The 18,012-nt window shown below is 38.3% G+C and overlaps 1 protein-coding gene across 1 annotated transcript in view; it reads left to right on the top strand.

Moving 5' to 3' along the window:
- The first annotated feature begins 271 nt into the window (after nucleotides 1-271).
- The window catches only part of eml3 (EMAP like 3), a 54,646-nt gene continuing 36,905 nt past the window's right edge, over nucleotides 272-18,012 (top strand). The window contains 1 exon segment of the mRNA XM_051075489.1: nucleotides 272-430. Within this exon segment, the coding sequence (XP_050931446.1) occupies nucleotides 406-430 (25 nt within the window). The 5' untranslated portion in view covers nucleotides 272-405.

Raw genomic sequence — 18,012 nt, 5'->3', positions numbered from 1 at the left:
GTAAACAGATGCAACTTTTGACATTCATGATGTATCTCTGGTGTCTTCCCGTGAACTGTCAAGCTAGGCACAATGAGCTACCTCCTTTCCGGAAGACACTGCTGAGGACTCAACGTTTTTTTCTTTTTCTTTCTTTTTTTCTTTTACATTTTTATTACAATTAACAATTTAACACAATGTTTTGATATCCACGCGAATTGAAAACATATTTTTTTTATTGTTTAATGAGCAACAATGCTTTATTTACAGGAAAACTGTCAGTGTTTCCGGAATTTATGTTGCTAAAACTAGTACATTGACAGAAGACTTGAGTGTGTGACTTCTGACACTCCTCTCAGCATGGAAAACACACCTCAGTCCAGACTTTACATCTAGAGAAGCTTCCTGCAACTTAAACTTCGGATTATGAATTCCTCTACAAACAGTTTGGGTGAGTAAAGAAACGGAAAGCACCTTTTGTATTTATGATAAGTGATTTTTACTCACTAGCATTATGGAAGCTTAACTGTCTGTGGTCGGATTTGCCGCTAACATCGTTATGCAGGGAAACTGCCAAACTACGTTCAAATTTGAAATTACTTGTTGATTTGCTGTTCGGAAAACGCACATACATCAGACAACATGACTCGTAGTATTTTACAAAATGTAATACTTAGGTTGGTTCGTCTGTATGCCTATCAAAAAGTCATAAATCAGCTCGTAATTTAATAAATAAATAAAGTTTTACAGTTGTTTCGCAGTGTTTGCTGCCGCATTCCATGGTGAATTTTGGTTGAAGAGGATTGTGGGAATAACAGGCGGGCTCCTACAAAAAGTTGATCGAAAGTTTGGTAGTGTCTGTTGCTTTTGGGCTGCACGGAAATATAGAATGCTTCTTGGTCGTTTCGCAGAGTCTTACGGTTTTATCAGATATATTCAAATGTTATTTTTCAAGCAGTGATGGGGGCGCGTCATTTGTCGTTGCACGATGTGTTGCAAAATGACAGCGGGATTTCTGTAACTGTGTAGGTGTAAGACCTGCCGCATATCCTGAGCTGTTGGTAAACAGTTGGTGAAGATAAAATTTCTGCTGCTAGCTAGTTTCGTTTTTGCGCGTGGTGATTTAAGACACATTCTCCCAGCTGCCTTTACTGTGTCGCGAGGGGCGAGGGGAATTTGAGACGTTCCTGTAACGTTACTGTAGCACACATTGTTAACTTGGCTGTTGTTAAAAGTGTTGCGTTGCTAATCTGTGCATGAGGTTCGTTTTGAGTTGTCACATTGTTAGACCAGCAGCAGAGCTGGTCTCTGCTTTATAACTCTGCTGTATAGTTCAAATACAATACATGTATATGGAATATTCTATTCAAATGATTATCCTTTAACAGACTTTAACAGACAGTCATGTTTATGCACAAGTTGACTCCTGTGTTAAACTGTAATTCAAAATTTGTTGTCAAGCTGACTTTTTGCAAGCGAAGCTCCACCTGCTCTGCCCCCACAATGCTGACTGTTCAACAGGAGTCAGAACACTGTTACACAATGCTGCTTTTGTTGCACATCTGTAGTCCCACCTTATGTGCTGATGTTGTGTTTACTTGACTTATAAAATGGTGGGGCGGCAAAGCACAGGGGAACAGTAAATATCACATGGGGACACTCTCCAGCATGTGTGGGTAAGGCTGCCGTGGCTCAGTGCTGGAGTGTTGTAAAACAGAGTGTAGAGGCTGTTACTGGTCTTAGTGAAGGTCTTTGTTTTTATTGATAACTATCCTCTCCTGTTTGATAAGGAAGGTGATTTAATTACTTTGAAGCTGTGTGATCTGGTACACTGTTGCTTTTCAGCCTCGTTATGAATCTGCTTCTGCCTGTGTGTCACTGTCAGATGACTATCTTGCACCATAACATGGTTAGCATTACAGAGATACTAGTGTCCAACTCCAACTTTTGTCTCCACCCATATCGACCCAAAATATGATGCACGGTTTTGTAGGAGTCTTTGTACAAATACAGGAGCAAAAGGTCATACTTTGAAGGCAAACATATCCTGAGGCAATGACATGCTTCTAAACAAAAGGACTGTGAGCTACTGGGATGTGGCTTCAATAGCAATATGCATTATCGCAATATGGTAAAACCTACATGCAAAAGTACACATGAAATACTATAAATGTTGTGTAAATTAGTGGAGTGTGTTTCACTGTTCTATATTACATGACAAAACAGGTAAATGAATAATGTAACAACTTTTTAAATTCCAGTTTGCTTTTAATCTTTAATTTGGACAGCAGAAATATGTAAAACATTGACAGAACATGATAATATATCTTAATATGTTTGACTGAAAGTCTATGTACGATAATACTGAACTATCAACTAGACCTAAAACCATTTCTCTTCTGTTGCTTTTAAAATGAGAAACATCTACAAATTGATCACAACTACCAGCTTAATATCTGCATAAAAATCATTTTTGACATGTTTATGCTTTGTGAAGCTAATAACTGATACTGATATGATATGTTTGTATATTGCTACGTTTCAAGTCCCAGTAAATACCCAGGCGGACACTTTGCACACACCTTATATCAGAAGAAACTTACAGCATAACTTGAATACTGAGTCACTGTGACAGCATCATCAGGTCTCTAGAAATATAGTGAAAGCATGAGAGAATAACAGAATCATAGAGGACACAATTCAGAATGATCTGTGGATGATCTGATGATCATAATCATCGTGAGTTTATGAGTTTAGTTTTCTGCTGAAGAGTAGAACAACGAGATGAGAAGAAAGTAAACAGTAGATCGCACATGAGCTTTTTGAACAGAATGAAGAATGGACTAAGATACCCATCTCTGCAAATGTTTGGCTGTTCAGGTTTGGTTTTTGAGGGTGGCACTCTGTTCTTCATATATACACAAGCATACATACATATGAAACCACAGTTTGGTTTATGATTTTGTACTGGAGTGAAATTACGCTACATACAGTATGTATCAAATGTCAGTCACACTGTAATGTAGGAATGTCACCAACAATTAAACTTACTGAGAGAAAACAGTGATTTCTCTACTTTTTTTTCACTACCATCTGCAATTTGTCATAATCTTTTGCAGGTGTGAGTAGTTTCTTCAATCATGAGAGGTCTAAAACAGTTGCTGGAGAATAACACTACAGTACTAATTCATATTACTGTACATGCATATCTAGTGTGCCCTCTGTAAATAGAGGAACCTGTGTGTAGTTTATTGTTCATCTCTTGCCTATATATAAAATTATGTTTAATTCAGCTCATATCCTTTTCTGTTTGATACTGTGTATGTGTATTGAAAATTACAAGCTGTTGTTAAACTCTGCATGTGTCAATATACTTGACCAGTGAAGCTATAGTAATATAATGGTACCATAACTGATAGAAATAAGAACCAAGTTGTAATAAAGTGGAATGATCCTTTATTTTTTCTGGCTCTGGTGTTAGGAAAAAAACTGACTTTAAAATTAGTATAGTGTGGATTTGGGACACGGTGCAACTTGTGCAGAGATCAGCAGGAAGTTGCATCAGCAGATGGCAGATATTTCAGTGTTTTTCCCTGAATGTTGTAATACCACATTTCTGAAAAGCATGAGATGGTGTTTTTTTTAGAGTCTAGGGATAGACAGTCACTTTCTTTCTGTCTTGTGCGGCTGCATATTAAACCTTCGCTTTTTCAAACTGTAGCAGACACTTTAGTTTTTGTTCAGATAGCTCTTTATGTCAAATTTATGTCTGAAATTTCAGTTTCAGAGTGTTTTACTTATTTGGAGTGTTTTATCTAGGCAAGTTCTTATGCAGCTTTTAGAACGTTTGAGAACCTATTTTGTTGAATGAAGACGTCTATATTCTTTTCAATAGCATATGGACAAAAGTATTGTTAGTGTCAGAACAAGTGTCAAAGACTTTAAAATATTGTGCATTCTCAACTGCCTGAAATAGAAATATAATTCAGAGAGAACAAAAACAGCTTATTGTCGACTTCAGCTCAGTCCCCAAAGGTAAACGAGCTCTGGTTATTGAATCAGTAACTATAAACCTCATCACTTTTCACTCAGTGAGATCATCATGCTGCAGAGATTTATGTTCCATCAGCAGTCAGGAGCAGCTCGGTGCTTTGTTATCTGCATGCAAAACAAGCATGGTCTCGCATAATGTTTGTGTCTGTTTCAGGGAGATATGACAGTCAGATCTGTGACAGTTAGCTAACCTGCTGCCAGCACTCTGAGCTTGCACATGTATCATCTCCCCTGGCATTTTGACAGTTATTTTTAGGTGCTTTTATCCTCTGAGGCAGTTGTGCATTTAGCAGGCATACCACATAGGCTGACTTTGAATCTCTGTCTGAAGAATCTAAATGAAAAGCCTGACCTCTGTGAGAGAATGTTTTACAGCTAAAAGGGGCTTTTGGCAAGAAATGAGAATTAATTCCTGAAGGTTTACGTATGAAACACTTTTATTTAAAGGAACAGTCCCCATTCAGCATGGCTGGATTAACCTGTTTAGAGGGCCCCAGTGCAAAATTTTATTGTTGGGACCCTCCACCTTATTTAGTTAGTGTAAGCACAGTATAAACTAAAATACACCTTTTAAACTAGCTTTTGATGGGACAGCCTTTAATCATACAACAATGGATCCTATATTTCCCACAATGCAACTTTTGTTTGTCATTGGACCCTCCCTGTCTGGTAAATGCTCCTCACTATGACATCATTAGGGTTATTTCATCAGGCTTGACAAAACTCCTCCAGCGCCAGAGAAGACATTATGCAATTTTTTACAGCAGACAAATAGCACTCCCTATCATAAGTAAACTGATGCATCATTTTGGTGGACTGGTCCTTTAATGGGTGGTTAAATCAGAAGGGAAACCCTAGTTGTGGGGCCCTTTCCTCAAACATGTCCTCGCAGTTACATTGAGAGCTAATAATTACTGCCTCTTATTGAGTTGTTTGTGTATTGTCACTGAATGCTGATAGATAATGGCAGCTTGAATTGATTGTGTCAGAATAACACCAGCACCTGATACTGACTGACTGTTGTTTGCAACCCTTGTTGCATCAGCTGAATAATTTAGTCCAGAACATTACTGAATATAATCTAATATTGGATGAGATACTTGCAGATATTTAATAGATATAAATATATGGGCATGTGCATTTGTGTCAGCTTCTGTGGACTTATCAGCCAACAGTTTTCACAGCAGTCACTCTCCTTTAGCTCTGTGTTGGTCTCCCCCAACTCCTGAGAATGAGAGTGTCTGGCTCTTAAGGTGCTAAACGCTCCACTTTGTCCTATTTGATTTAGGTGAGGGGTGGTGCCAGGATAGAACATCACTTGGTGTGAATTCCAGACTGAATCTGTCCACACACTGGCTCAGTCAGACATTACAGAGGATTTGTATCGGAGAGCTGGCAGGATAAAGTCTGGTCCAACTGATTTGGACATTTGCATTCTCACATACATCTCCTCTGGGTAATGTCTACAAAGTTCAGGGTCGCAGTGCATGTGTGAACGCAGCCTAACTGTGTCTGTGTGCTGTTTGCTGCTGTGCAGGTAGTGTAAGGTGGCGTCGTCACAGCTTTTTTGCATCAGCAGCCTGCTGCAGCTGGAAAGCAGGTTGATGAGAGCTGAGTTGTGGGCTGGAAAACTAAAATAAATGGGGTCCTCACTGGGTTTGTCTCACTTTTGCATTACACAGGAGTCATTTGATGTTAAATAGTTCCTACTGCTTTACACTGTGAGTCAAATGACAGCTATAATTTTGCACAATTGAGCCATACAAACCGTGCAGTCACTGTCATGCAGTGGGGGAAGAGAAAGTGTTTCTCAGAGATGATGCTGTTCTCTGTTTCACTTCTCAAATGGGACCTCAGACACTAGTGCAGGGGCGTACAGGATGTTGAGCGGTGGCGAGGCGTCAAAATCAAAAAACTAAAAGCAGTGAGCAGTGTGCTTTGGTACAAACGGCATCTGTAGGTGGGCTAAGGTCATTATGCAGCACCCTGAGTGAGAGATAGAGGTAATGAGTGGGTAGACACAGAATATGCGGCATGTAATTGTCAACTAACTGCTACAGGAGATACGTTTGGTGTTTGAAGGCTGATATTGATATTTTCACACACATTACAAGCCAGTATAGAAATAGCTTTCATTTTTGGGCCTTTGATTTACTAAATATTTGGAGAGGAGGCAGTAACCCAGATTACAAACAGATTCACTGTAGGTAAAAAGTAAAATGGGAACTCATGCTAAGCTAATTACATGTGCTGCTTCCACTCCTGGCTGTAATCAAGCTAGATCAAAAGGGACATTTTTGTAAACTTGTACATCAACCAGTTGGACAAGAAAGGCTTTGTAGATGGGTACTGAGACTCAACAAAAGAATCAAATCAGTCCAAGAGTGTGTGGCTGAACAGCCGTCAGCCAGCCAACCTCCCACAAGACCTGGGATGACCCTGAGCCTTTCAGAAAAGTGAAATCAAATAGAGGATTTGTATTCCCAGCTTTGGAGTCCAGTTCTCCTGCTTTTTCTTGTTCAGGATCATTGAATACTTGTGACTTCTCATCTGAATACCATCAAACTCTCACACTCACTTAAGGGAGGCACGATTCACTAGCTCAGTATGTTTTTTGTTGAACTGATCTGATTCATTTTTCTTCATAACCATAAATTAGCCCATAAGAGCCCACAGTGACACAGGTGTCACTAGTTCTTTAAATGTTGCGGAACTTTCTCATAATTGACTTTTAACTCATGAAGTGTATGTTTTATATCCCCTGTAATATATAATTTTTCTAAATGGGGAAATTGGTTTGGGCTCTTATGGGTTAATAATTTACTGACTGATTAAACTGTTTTAGTTTACTGGTATCAGGGATTAACCTATCAGGGGGCCATGTGGCAAAAATGACCTCTGGGCCTCTACTGATATTACACTGGTCATAACATATTACAGTTAGATACTAGATTGGGCATATTGTATTATATTGCTAATGTTTTTCATTACATTAAACACATTTAGATTTTAAGTTATTATTCAGTCATATGGAAGAAAAGTATCATCAAGAAAGTACACTGGGGAGTAATGGTGCTAGTTAATATATCAGTGTTTTACATGGAAGTCGATTTCAAATCATTTTAAAGTTCATCCTGTTTACTGTAGCTCACAGTTTGTGAGATAATTGCTACATTACTGGAAACTTACATCCCCTGAGTGGTTTCTGAATTGTTTCTCTAACTTTAAAGGATCATTTCAGGTTTTATTTTCCCATGTTTCTGGGTTTGAATGATTGATAGGGACAAAGCTTTGCCATCTGAACTGCTAAACATATGCTGCGAAGTAACCAAACGGTGGAACTGTCCGTGTTAAAGTCAATCCAAAGTTCTAATCTAAAGTTCTTGTTTTTGCCACTGACAAGTTCGGCTTGTTATTCTAAGTGTCTAACATTATGGTAAGGTATTTCGACAGAGACAGGGCTTTTTGTTAAAGAGTAAGATCCTTGTTTAGCTAGAAATAGCCGTTAATATCACTCTACTCTCACAGAACATGGGAGTTGCTGGGCTACAGCTGCCTCAGTTACCATCAGATAGTTTGTTTGTGGTGTTGTGTGGTAGTTTTACTTATGTAAAGGATTTAAATACTTTCTCCACCACTGAAAGTCACATAGTAACACTACTACAGCACTACACTAGAGCAAACTACTTTTTAAATGTGTTAAAAATGCAGGTGTTAGTTTGTTACCACAAATTAACTGGTAGAACTGAATGCATGGTGAACCTGGAGCCTTCCCCTGGGGGTCCTGGGCACTAGTTTGTAATCCTGTCGTTATTTCTACTGTTATTGTTTGAAAATCATTTTTTGTTTGAAGATGATATCAGAAGATGAAATTCTCTAACAGTCTTTGAGTATTTTAATGGCCAGATCATTCCAAATATTAAATGATAAAAACAGATGAAATAAGAGCCTCTTGTATGCAGTGTTTGATATGCATGCATGCATCATTTCCTGTCACTTCTTCTGCATGCTGGTACTTTTTGGGCAGGAATGTAAGATGCCGCACACTTCAGTGGAAACTCACACACAGAGAAGCATTCACAGGAGTTGAAAAGATTGAGTTGCTAATCAAAAAGCGTGACATTATGTGCACTTTTCAAATAATTTTCAAATACAATGTTAACTCAGTAATTTTATGATCAGATGAAGTCTGAATGTTAACCAGAATTCCAGTTGCAGTTGCTGTGAATGTAATGTGGATCAAAATTCCTGCTTCCCCTGAGCTGTTGCCAAATAACTATGAGTCACCCACAGTCTTGGCTTGTAACTGAAAAAATTATACAAGAAAACCAGACGCTCAAACTAGAGCGGGAAAGCAATCATGCATGTAGATGTGTGTGTGTGTGTGTGTGTGTAGATGCTGGTATGCTCCATGCTCTATGGTGTCTGTAGCCTTTCACTTTATGTATAATGTTGTCCTCTGCAAAAATGGATAACCAAGCCTAGACTTGGTCATTGGTCCATTGGTCATAAAACCTCTGCTTCTCTAGTAAGGTGTTGTTCTATCAGAGTCTTTTTGTCAGAGACTGGCCAATGTGTGGAAATCTACTAGCGGGATGAACAACATTCTTCCAAAAGATATTTCCTCCATTGGTTTTTTGATGATGATGGTGGAAAACCTGTTGCTCTAGAAATCTCCTGTAGGTGTTCAGTTGTGATGAGTGCTTATGTGTGTGATTGGCAGCTCTCATGCTTTTAACTTGAGAAACACACCTTCACTATTCTACACTGTTACACTCAGTCCAAATGAATGGAAGCTGTCCTTCATGAAAAAAAAAAAAAAAATGTAGTTAACTTTTTTTGCACATTAGGAGTCTGATAAGTCTGAACATCATGCTTCTTCCACATTTCACCACCAATATTTGTCCATAAACATTACAGGGAATGTAAAAGACACAAGTTGAGTGGTTTTAGTTCACACACGCAGACCTCTCTAAAATCACAGAACACCTGTCATGTTGAGATTTGCCTCATTCGTTGACAGGTGTTGTAGATTTAAATCTGAATGGATATAAATCTACACTCGGTAACCCATTATGACAAAGTAAAAACATGTTTTTATACATTTTTACAAATTCATAAAAAAATACTGAAATCTCTCATTTACAAAAATATTCTGACACCTTAATTCAGGGCTTTTTTTCAAAGCCCCTTTGGCAGCAATTACAACTTGAGTCTTGGATAAGTCTCCACAACCTTTGCCTACCTGGATTTAGGTTTCGGTTTATCTTAATCTTGCTGGCGGATCCACTCAAGCTCCATCTGATTGGATGGAAAATGTCTTTGAACTTCCATCTTCAGGTCTCACAATATTATAAAGTTGCAAAATACCTGGTTGAGCCTAGAGGTTAAAAAAAAGAAAAAGAAAATGGTAACCTGAACTAGCTAATCTTTTTTGACATGAGCACAGTAAGGTGGTTCTTACCATCATCAGCAGAGTTAAAAAAATGTATTATTGTTTTCAGGCTTTTAGCCTTTATTAGATAGGACAGTAGAGAGAGACAGGAAACAGGGAGAGAGAGTAGGGGGAATGACATGCAGCAAAGGTCCAACTGGATTGGGATTCATTTCATTTTTTCATTTCACTCACTGGCTCTTGCTGGGTTTATTTCTGCTGCTCATTGTCATTTCCTGAGAGAGAGGAAAGGAGTGTTTGTTTTGCTGAAGCTGGAGTCCCTGATGAAAACGCAAGAGAATTGTTATCATATAGAAATGAGATGGCATAGAGCTCTGAATCAAGATGTTGTGATGTGTAGGAGAGAGTCTGCATTTATGTTTCTACACTGTTCTGTTTAGATTTTTCCCTTCAGTTGTCACCTGACTGCTTCTCATAATGTCACAGGTATTTATTGAGTGCATTCATGTTCCCAAAGGGATGCACCTTTTTAGTTTGGTGACCCAAATATTATCAGTCTAGCTCCACTGCTATTGTTAAACCTGTAGCTATAAAAAGCAGAGGGCAGGATACACTGGTGAGGTGTTTGTGTGCAGGCGTAGAGAATGGGAAAGCTGAATACTCAAAAATCAGATGCTTTTTTTTTACTTTGTTAAGATTCATGTTTTTGCAAACAGCCTTATTCACAATAAAATTAAACTTTCACTGGAAAGGAAAGTTATATTTATAGTCTGTATATTTTCTCTCTCTCTCATGCACTTCAACTAGCATTTATGCTAAGATAGGTGTTCCAAATCAAGGCAATCAACTTGAGTCCAGGATCTTGTTTATCTCGTGCCACTCAGCATTGGTTATCACACCAAAATATTCACAGATCTAAGTAAAGACATCTAATTCTATTTTATTTTTGTTTGAGGTCATTCTATTTGGTGTTTGGTTTCATTCCTTAATATTCAACATAAATGTTTATGACTTTGACTCATTTTTGGACTTTTTCTAGTAAAACTAAATCTTAAAAACTTCTTTCGGGTTGGGTTTACCTTGGATTATTTTTAGGCCACTAGGTCACTTGGCTTAACTGGTGGTCTCTTGTGTTGTAGGTCTGATGACAATTTTTATTGGGCTCATCAAAAATGATTTAAATCAACTGTAATGATTTAAAAATGAAGGTCTGTGAGCTTAGGTGTTTCTAGACATAGAGCCTCACACTGTCAGTCTGGAAGAAGAATAGCATGCATCCAGAGTTATATTTATAGTTTGCTATATTTTAACTGTCACTCACTGTGACTGTCCTAACATGTACTTTGACATAATAAGACACTCTGGATGATTCAATGTTCATTCAATGTTAGTTTGGACATGGAGTGTTAGCCCTTCAGAAATCCATATTTTCTCTTCACATTACCACTGCCACTACCAGTAAAACCAGACAATAAAATACTCCATTCATCTAGTCCATGTATAAAACCAGCCTCCCAAGTACAGGATCCCTCTGCCAAAAACAGATCCTGTGAAGAAGCTCTTTTACAGCAGCAATGGGTGTGGTGCCACCAAACTGCCAGTCACAGCCTCACCATAACTACAATATGGACTCTGTAAAAGGAGCTTTTCCTAAGATAGGCTGCACAGAAACAGAACTTAGATACAGTATTTAATGTTTCTTCTGTGCTATGCTAAAAATAACAGAGCTTTGTATGGGCTCAAATTAGGGTCAGTAAGATTTTTAGCTTGTTAAGTGACATTCACAAAAGTTTGTAGTTGCAATTCAACCTTTGTAAACCTATAGAATAAAACCATGTGAGAGACTGAAATTTGTACATGTGTAGATTTGTATCGGAGAAAAAAGGTGTGTAGAAAAGTTTTATATTTAAAAAAAAAAGAAACCATGTAAATAAAATATGACTAAATTATATGAGGGTGAGGTTACATAAAGACACTGTGAAAAACTATATACAGATATAGAGCAGAAAACTGCAAATAGAACTCATGACTTAAAGTTTCCACTGTGTGCGATGCTGAAGTTACAACTACTCTGTACTCCTGAAATCTGATGTGACAATCCAATCACAAATTAGTCAAATTGTCCAGTCAGAGGACAGATGATTTTGTTGCCTGAAAGGTAACGATGACGATGATACGATAGCAGGGGCTGTCCTGGACCCAGGTGGAATTATATCTGATGATACTGTAGAAAAATAATGGTGAACATCATTTGGGTCATGGAAGAACACGTGCACTGTCGTCCATCTAAACTCTAAAATCTACCAAGCCTTTCAGGACCTGTAGTAGAGGTGAAAGTGACAGGACCACTTGCCCTCTGATTGGACTCTTGCTTTATGATGGGATTGTCACTGTCAGAGTTTGAGTTTTACTACAGTTTTCTACTTTGAATCTTCAAACAGATTTTCACAAAACATTTCAAGTCTATTTTTTTCAAATAATTCTTTTTTTTCTACACATGCACAAATATGAATTTCTCATGCAGTTTTATTTTAAAGGTTTCCAAAGGCTAATTTATAATCTTTTGAATTATTTCTGTGTTCAGTTATCTTATTGACCTTGTTTTGAGCCCATAGCTTTGGACCTCACTAGTCTTCTTGAAAGTCAACTTTTATTGTCAGCTTGGAATTTATATGTGTGAGCAGGAGTCACAGATGGACCCGGGCTGTTTGCTGATGGTTAATAGGTTTTTTCCCTTAGGACAAATTTAGCAATAAACAGTGCCTTTGGAGGAAAACTCCAACTTCCTGCTTGGTGTACCTTCCTGTAGAGAGTTGACCAGATGTAGACAGTGATGTAACGGACAGATATTTCCAACTGCTACAGCTGAGTCTGATTGTAGAAAATGTTCCAGCTATGTTACAGTTCAACAGCCAATCTAAGTTGTAGGTCTCAAACTGGATTAGCCTGAACTTCTTAATTGAGCTGCCATTTTTGAACCAACATCATATGTGAGATAACGTCACATCATTGTGACAGATACCAGTTTCTGCACCCACTGACCTGGAATGTATCTACAGCTGGCAACAAGACAAAACCCTGGCAGTGAGCCCTCTCCATTCTCAGGATCCTTATCCTTGTGAGATCTATAACAATGTTTTGCAGGGCTTTGAATTTGAGAGATGACACATTTTTACTCTGAATGTGCGCTCCCTTCTGTACCCTATTCATTCATTCACCTACCAGAGTTCATTATGGCCAGACAAGATCATTCTGGTGGGATCATGAATCTGCTCAGTAAATTTCATCTTGTGTACATTGTTGACATTTTTTCTTGAGGGTGGCCCTAGAGGAAGAGAGTGTAGCTGCACTTATCCCTCAAAATCCAAAATCAGAAAGAAATAAACATCATCAGCAACAAACATTTTTCCACAGGTGAATACTTATATTTTTGTCACATAATGTTTGGCTTGTATAAATGCATAACCTCTACAACTGTCTGTTTTACATCTGTGTGAAGTGACCCACAGAGCCCAGTGAGGCGTTACTTGTGAGGAGAAACAGAAGTAGTATGTTAGCAGCAATGTTAGCATTCCCAAAACACAGTGGGCAATGTAAATTCCTACAGTAACTGTCAGGTGGAAAGTACATGTTACATGTCAAGTGATTATCTCTATCTGATTAACCAAAAACAAAGACTTCAGAGCATAGCAGGTTTTTTCACTTGGTAGGTTTTTGCTGTCTGACAGTTGTCAGATTTATGCTTTGAAATATTTGTCAAAGATGCATATTATTTGAATGGTACCCTTTCAAAATACTGTAAATTATGTCAAGCTTTGAGAAATGTTGTGGCAGATAGAAAGAAAATGGTCGTTGTTTATTGCAAGATTTCAACAATCCATTACACTAGAGCCAGCTGGTGAGACTTTGGGTTTTTTTTTGTGTGCGTGTATAATGAAGCTGCAGCTCATGAGAACTTCCCAGCTGAAGAGAAGATGGTTCTGATATATGTCTGGACTACATTTGTTTGCTTTGTTCCCAAGAGTTAGATTATAACATTGATATTACTCTCATGTCTGGGTTAAGTAAGGTGGTAAGCTGGAGTTGGGATGTAGTTAACGTGGCTTAGCATAAAGACTGGATGCAGGTGGAAAAAGAGCTGGCCTCTAACCAGAGTTCAGAAATACACTTCTAAGGATACAATTACAGGAGGTTGATGCCATCTCGCCAGTTATCTTCTGAGATGATGAGTTGAATTCACAACATCAAAACATCAGATGCAAGGTGTGGTGATAGAGATGAGATGTGTAGACCTGAGGCAGCAAACTCATGTCCGCTGCTACACTCCACTAACTTCAACCTGTGTCCTGTATATCTTTTTAATCATGGCAGTGTGCATCAGTGTCTTCAAACTTTGAGATTGTCTGCTTATGTAGGGCTCCTTTGTCTTTAGGGGCTTCGAGTGTGCGCTGGACTGCTGTATTATTCCCGTATCAGTCAGATCAGATAGCTAAAAAACTTGACAGGGGATAGATACATGTGTTCAAGTACATCCACCATCAGGCTCCCAGAAAGGTTTAGGTTCAAATTCAGAATATACACAGTAATGACAGCTTCTATACAGAAATGTAAAATAAAAACAGCAGTAACACAGACAGCTCCCCACCACAAGATGTATTTTGACATTCTCAGTGGCTGCAATCCCACATGAGTGAAATACAAAGTCAGAACACCCTTTGTGGAGAAAGATTTGCTGACAATAACTCTTTTACAATCATGTGTCCATCCATCACTGTCTGAGTGTTGGAGCTGAATGGGGTTCATTTGGGTTTCAGAGTGAAACGTCTTTATTTGCTAATGATGTTTGGTCTTTGATGCTGCTCTGACTGATGAGGGCTCTTTTTCCCCTCAGAGCGAGGCAGGAGGCCCACAGTGTATGAGCTTTTAGCATGTGTTTCTGCTTTTCTCAGCTTTTTCTGTCCATGTTTGAGCAGCAGCCTTACAAAAGGAGGACTGTAATGTTTTAATTGTTTATCAGGTAGTGTTTAGTGAGAAGGGTTTAAGATTCCTATTAAAACTCCTGCCACCTTCTTTTTAAGTCTGCACAGGCAGAACAGAGAGCTTCCACAATATCCTGTGTTATAAAGTGCAGTATCAGGAAAAAGCCTGCGAGCCCTTTGGAATGACCTGATTTTCTGCATTAATTAATAATTTAATCAGGTAAAAGATGTGATTACTGTAAAACATTCAGCAACAGCTGTTTACATGAATACATGTTGCAAATTATCCTTAAGGTTCTTGGATGTTCGGTACAAATTTCAAGCCAATTCATAAGCAGTTGCTGAGGCTGGAATACAAAGAATTGCACCAATTATGAAAGAGCCAAGCTTAAAAAATGTATAACTAGCAAAGAATTTGAAGTAGAGCTATAGGGTTTTGGAGATTTCCCATGAATTCTGACATGAACTAGGAAGAGTTCTGCCTTCTGGGTGAGTTGGCATGGTATGACCCTGTGGTGAGGTAATGTTTATATATAAATCTACTGCAGATACCACTGCTTGTGCCTCACAATAAATGCATGGGGCTAAGTCCTTACCAGAGCACCAGTTTGAATCTGACTCTGCTGCATGACATCCCCTTTCTCTCACACCTGCCTTTCCTGTCTGTCTCCACTGTTAGTCATAATAAAGCAGAAATACAAAAAAACCCCAAGATCTCCACTTATAGTTACTGTACAGTAAGAACTGATGTATAGTTCCAGTTTTGTGTCAGCTTACACATAGAAGAACTTAACTGTTATAGAAATTAATGACTTTGACAATATATCACAAACTGATGACACTCATTATCATCAGATACCTGAGTTTAGCTTTCAGAATCAATATTGAGAGAAAAAGTTGCATTGTTCTCTTAGAATATGTCAATGTGTTGCACATACTGCTGCATCAGTCAGTGAGTGTTTGCATGTGTTTGTAGCCTGTACTGCAATGTGAACAAATACAGAACCAAATGTGAATAGAAACAAAAGCAGCTGCTTCTTTTTTCTACATATGTGTGCAGTGATGGTGTGTGTTGTCTCACTGGAAATTCCCAACAAGTTACTTATGTCACTTCATCAGACACTTCTTCTTTCTTGAGCTGGCCAGTGGCCATTGGCTAGAGGTTTCTATACAGGCTGCAAATCTGTAAACACCTGGCAGGTCAGACGGAATGACAAAGAAAAAGATACATTTATTGGCAACTGTCAGTGATTGGAAATTTAAATAGTTTAAATTCTGAATAACCAATGCTAACCACTGGAGTGGTGCAGTGGTCAGCACTGTGGTGTCACAGTAAGAAGGTTCCAGGTTCAAATCTAAGTTTGTCTGGCTTTTCTTTGTAGAGTTGGCATGTCCAAAGATTAAAGAGATTTTAGTGGGAATTGTAAGTTTTAAATTTCATTTTCACTGAAAAACAAATAAAAGTGATCTGCCTGTGAAGGTTCTCAGTCTATCCAGGTCATGGTAGTTGGGGACTCCCCAACCAGTTTTCAGAACTGAAGAAGCCTTTCGGATGAGAGGTAAAACGTCTTCAAACCAAAAAGAAGTCCAGTTGCCTTCAATCTTAGCACTTAAGAAATAAAAGTGATGTGATTTTTGCTGAGGTCTGTACCAAACAAGAATGTTCCCCTACATCTGGAGAATATGATTTATCGGCAAGGGCATCTCTGTAACACCGCAGTGCTCTATTCATAATGTTATATTGTGACACATTTTACTTTATCAAAAAAATTGCAGCTTCTGTGTTTGGATATTGTACTTGGCCATATTGAGATTTCAGTAATATTTCAATTTGTTGTTCAGCCCTGGTAGGCAATTAGAGAAATCTGTTTTCCCCAGCTAGATTTGTACTGGGGGAAGACAGGGAAAGTCTCATGGTGCTGGGGCATCACTGTAGCCTAGTGATTGGGACTCATATCACATTCAGTTCCAGCCATGGACCTTTATTGCTTGTCATCCCTCTCTCTCTCCACCCCCTATGTTCCATCACCCTCCTTTTACATGCTTGTCACCACTATTTCTATAAATGAAAACAGAAAATATCGAAATAAATGAAAGGAGAGTTCATCACATGTAGCAAAAATCCTGTTTTTAGGCATAAGTGAATGATGTGGCTACCAAAGGCACCAGCTGGAGGTGTGCTGACGAGGAGGAACTCTTTTGTACACAACTAAGTTGTCTCACTAATTTGAATACAGACCTAAAGTCTGCAATGGTTGTATGATTAAGGAAAAAAAAAAAAACTGTCAAAGCTCAGCTCAGTATGGATATAACAGAGACTGTTTAATATGAGTCAAAGACTGAACTTGATAAAGCTAAACTCATACAGAAATATTAATAATTAGGTTACGTCCTATGTCATATCCATTTATTTGAATCAAGTTGCTTTTAAATGATGTTTTGTAAGTACTCAAGTGTGGTGAGTGGACATCTGGATCCATACTGTCTTTTAGAAAAAGTCAGGGCCTGTATTTTTAAAGATAAAAGTAAGAATCCTTCACTTTGACTTCTTCTTACTAACTTAAGAGTTAAAGATAAAATGCTCTTAGATTTAAAAGAGTTTTAGAGGTCTGAGAAATGCTTTGGAATGACTGTTTCTAATATAACTGGTTTCTGTGTATCCTTGCTGTCTTCATTAGTTATTCTCCTTATTCTATGGTTTCTCTAATGATTAGTGGCAGCAGGACTTCTTTCCTGCTCCAGAAGGGTTTTCTTTTCGTTTCAGTACATTTCTTATTATTTAGCCCCTATTTTGTATTTATAACAACAGGACTGACTATGGTAAATCCATGTCTCTTTATGTTCAGAGCACGCGTGGTGTGAGGAAAGTGAGAATTGTGACACTGTTACACTCAGCAGTATGGAATATCATGTTCTGTGTGTTTCACTCTGTATAAATTGTTGTGTTGTTGTGAAGGATTATCAGTGTGAACATTTCCTCCTCTGCCAAGCTGGATCAGCTCCAGGGGTTTTGCAGTAGCAGTGATGATAAAATGCTTGTTCCAGTGAAACGGTTACACTAAAGGAAAGAGGTCACAGTGAATCATAATCCTGACATGCCAAAACCTCCACCAGGCCTTTGCCTGCTTTTACATCACTCATTTGGCAAAGGCAATGACATCTCCTGGTGTTGACAGTTGACAGAAGTGTGGGCATCTGGATCCAGGCTAGGTTCCATTTACAAAAATTTAGAAGGGAAGTTTGGCTTTCTGTTATATTCACTGAAGAAGATTTGAAGATTTGAAATGAAATAATGGATACAACTGTGCCAACTTATTGGCTACGTGGCTACCACAGTGGCCTCATCCATTTAAAATGAAATCTACAACACAAAAAGAGTTTGCAAAAAGTGAAGGGGTCTGAATACTTTCTGAAGCCAATGTAGTAGCCACGTGTTGATCTCCTAAACTTTGTTTTACAAGGCCTATAACTCCCACACTTTAAAGTAGTATTCATTGTTTAATGTAGAGTCTGAAAACCAAAACTGTATAACTCATGATCTGGTCTGTAGGTAGATAAGGATGGCAATTTTTAACACATGATCTAATGTTGTTGTCAGTATTTGTT

Source organism: Lates calcarifer, linkage group LG14 (genome assembly GCF_001640805.2).
Source record: "Lates calcarifer isolate ASB-BC8 linkage group LG14, TLL_Latcal_v3, whole genome shotgun sequence".
In the NCBI taxonomy this organism is placed as follows: domain Eukaryota; kingdom Metazoa; phylum Chordata; class Actinopteri; family Centropomidae; genus Lates; species Lates calcarifer.
This window is presented reverse-complemented; position numbering and strand designations above follow the sequence as displayed.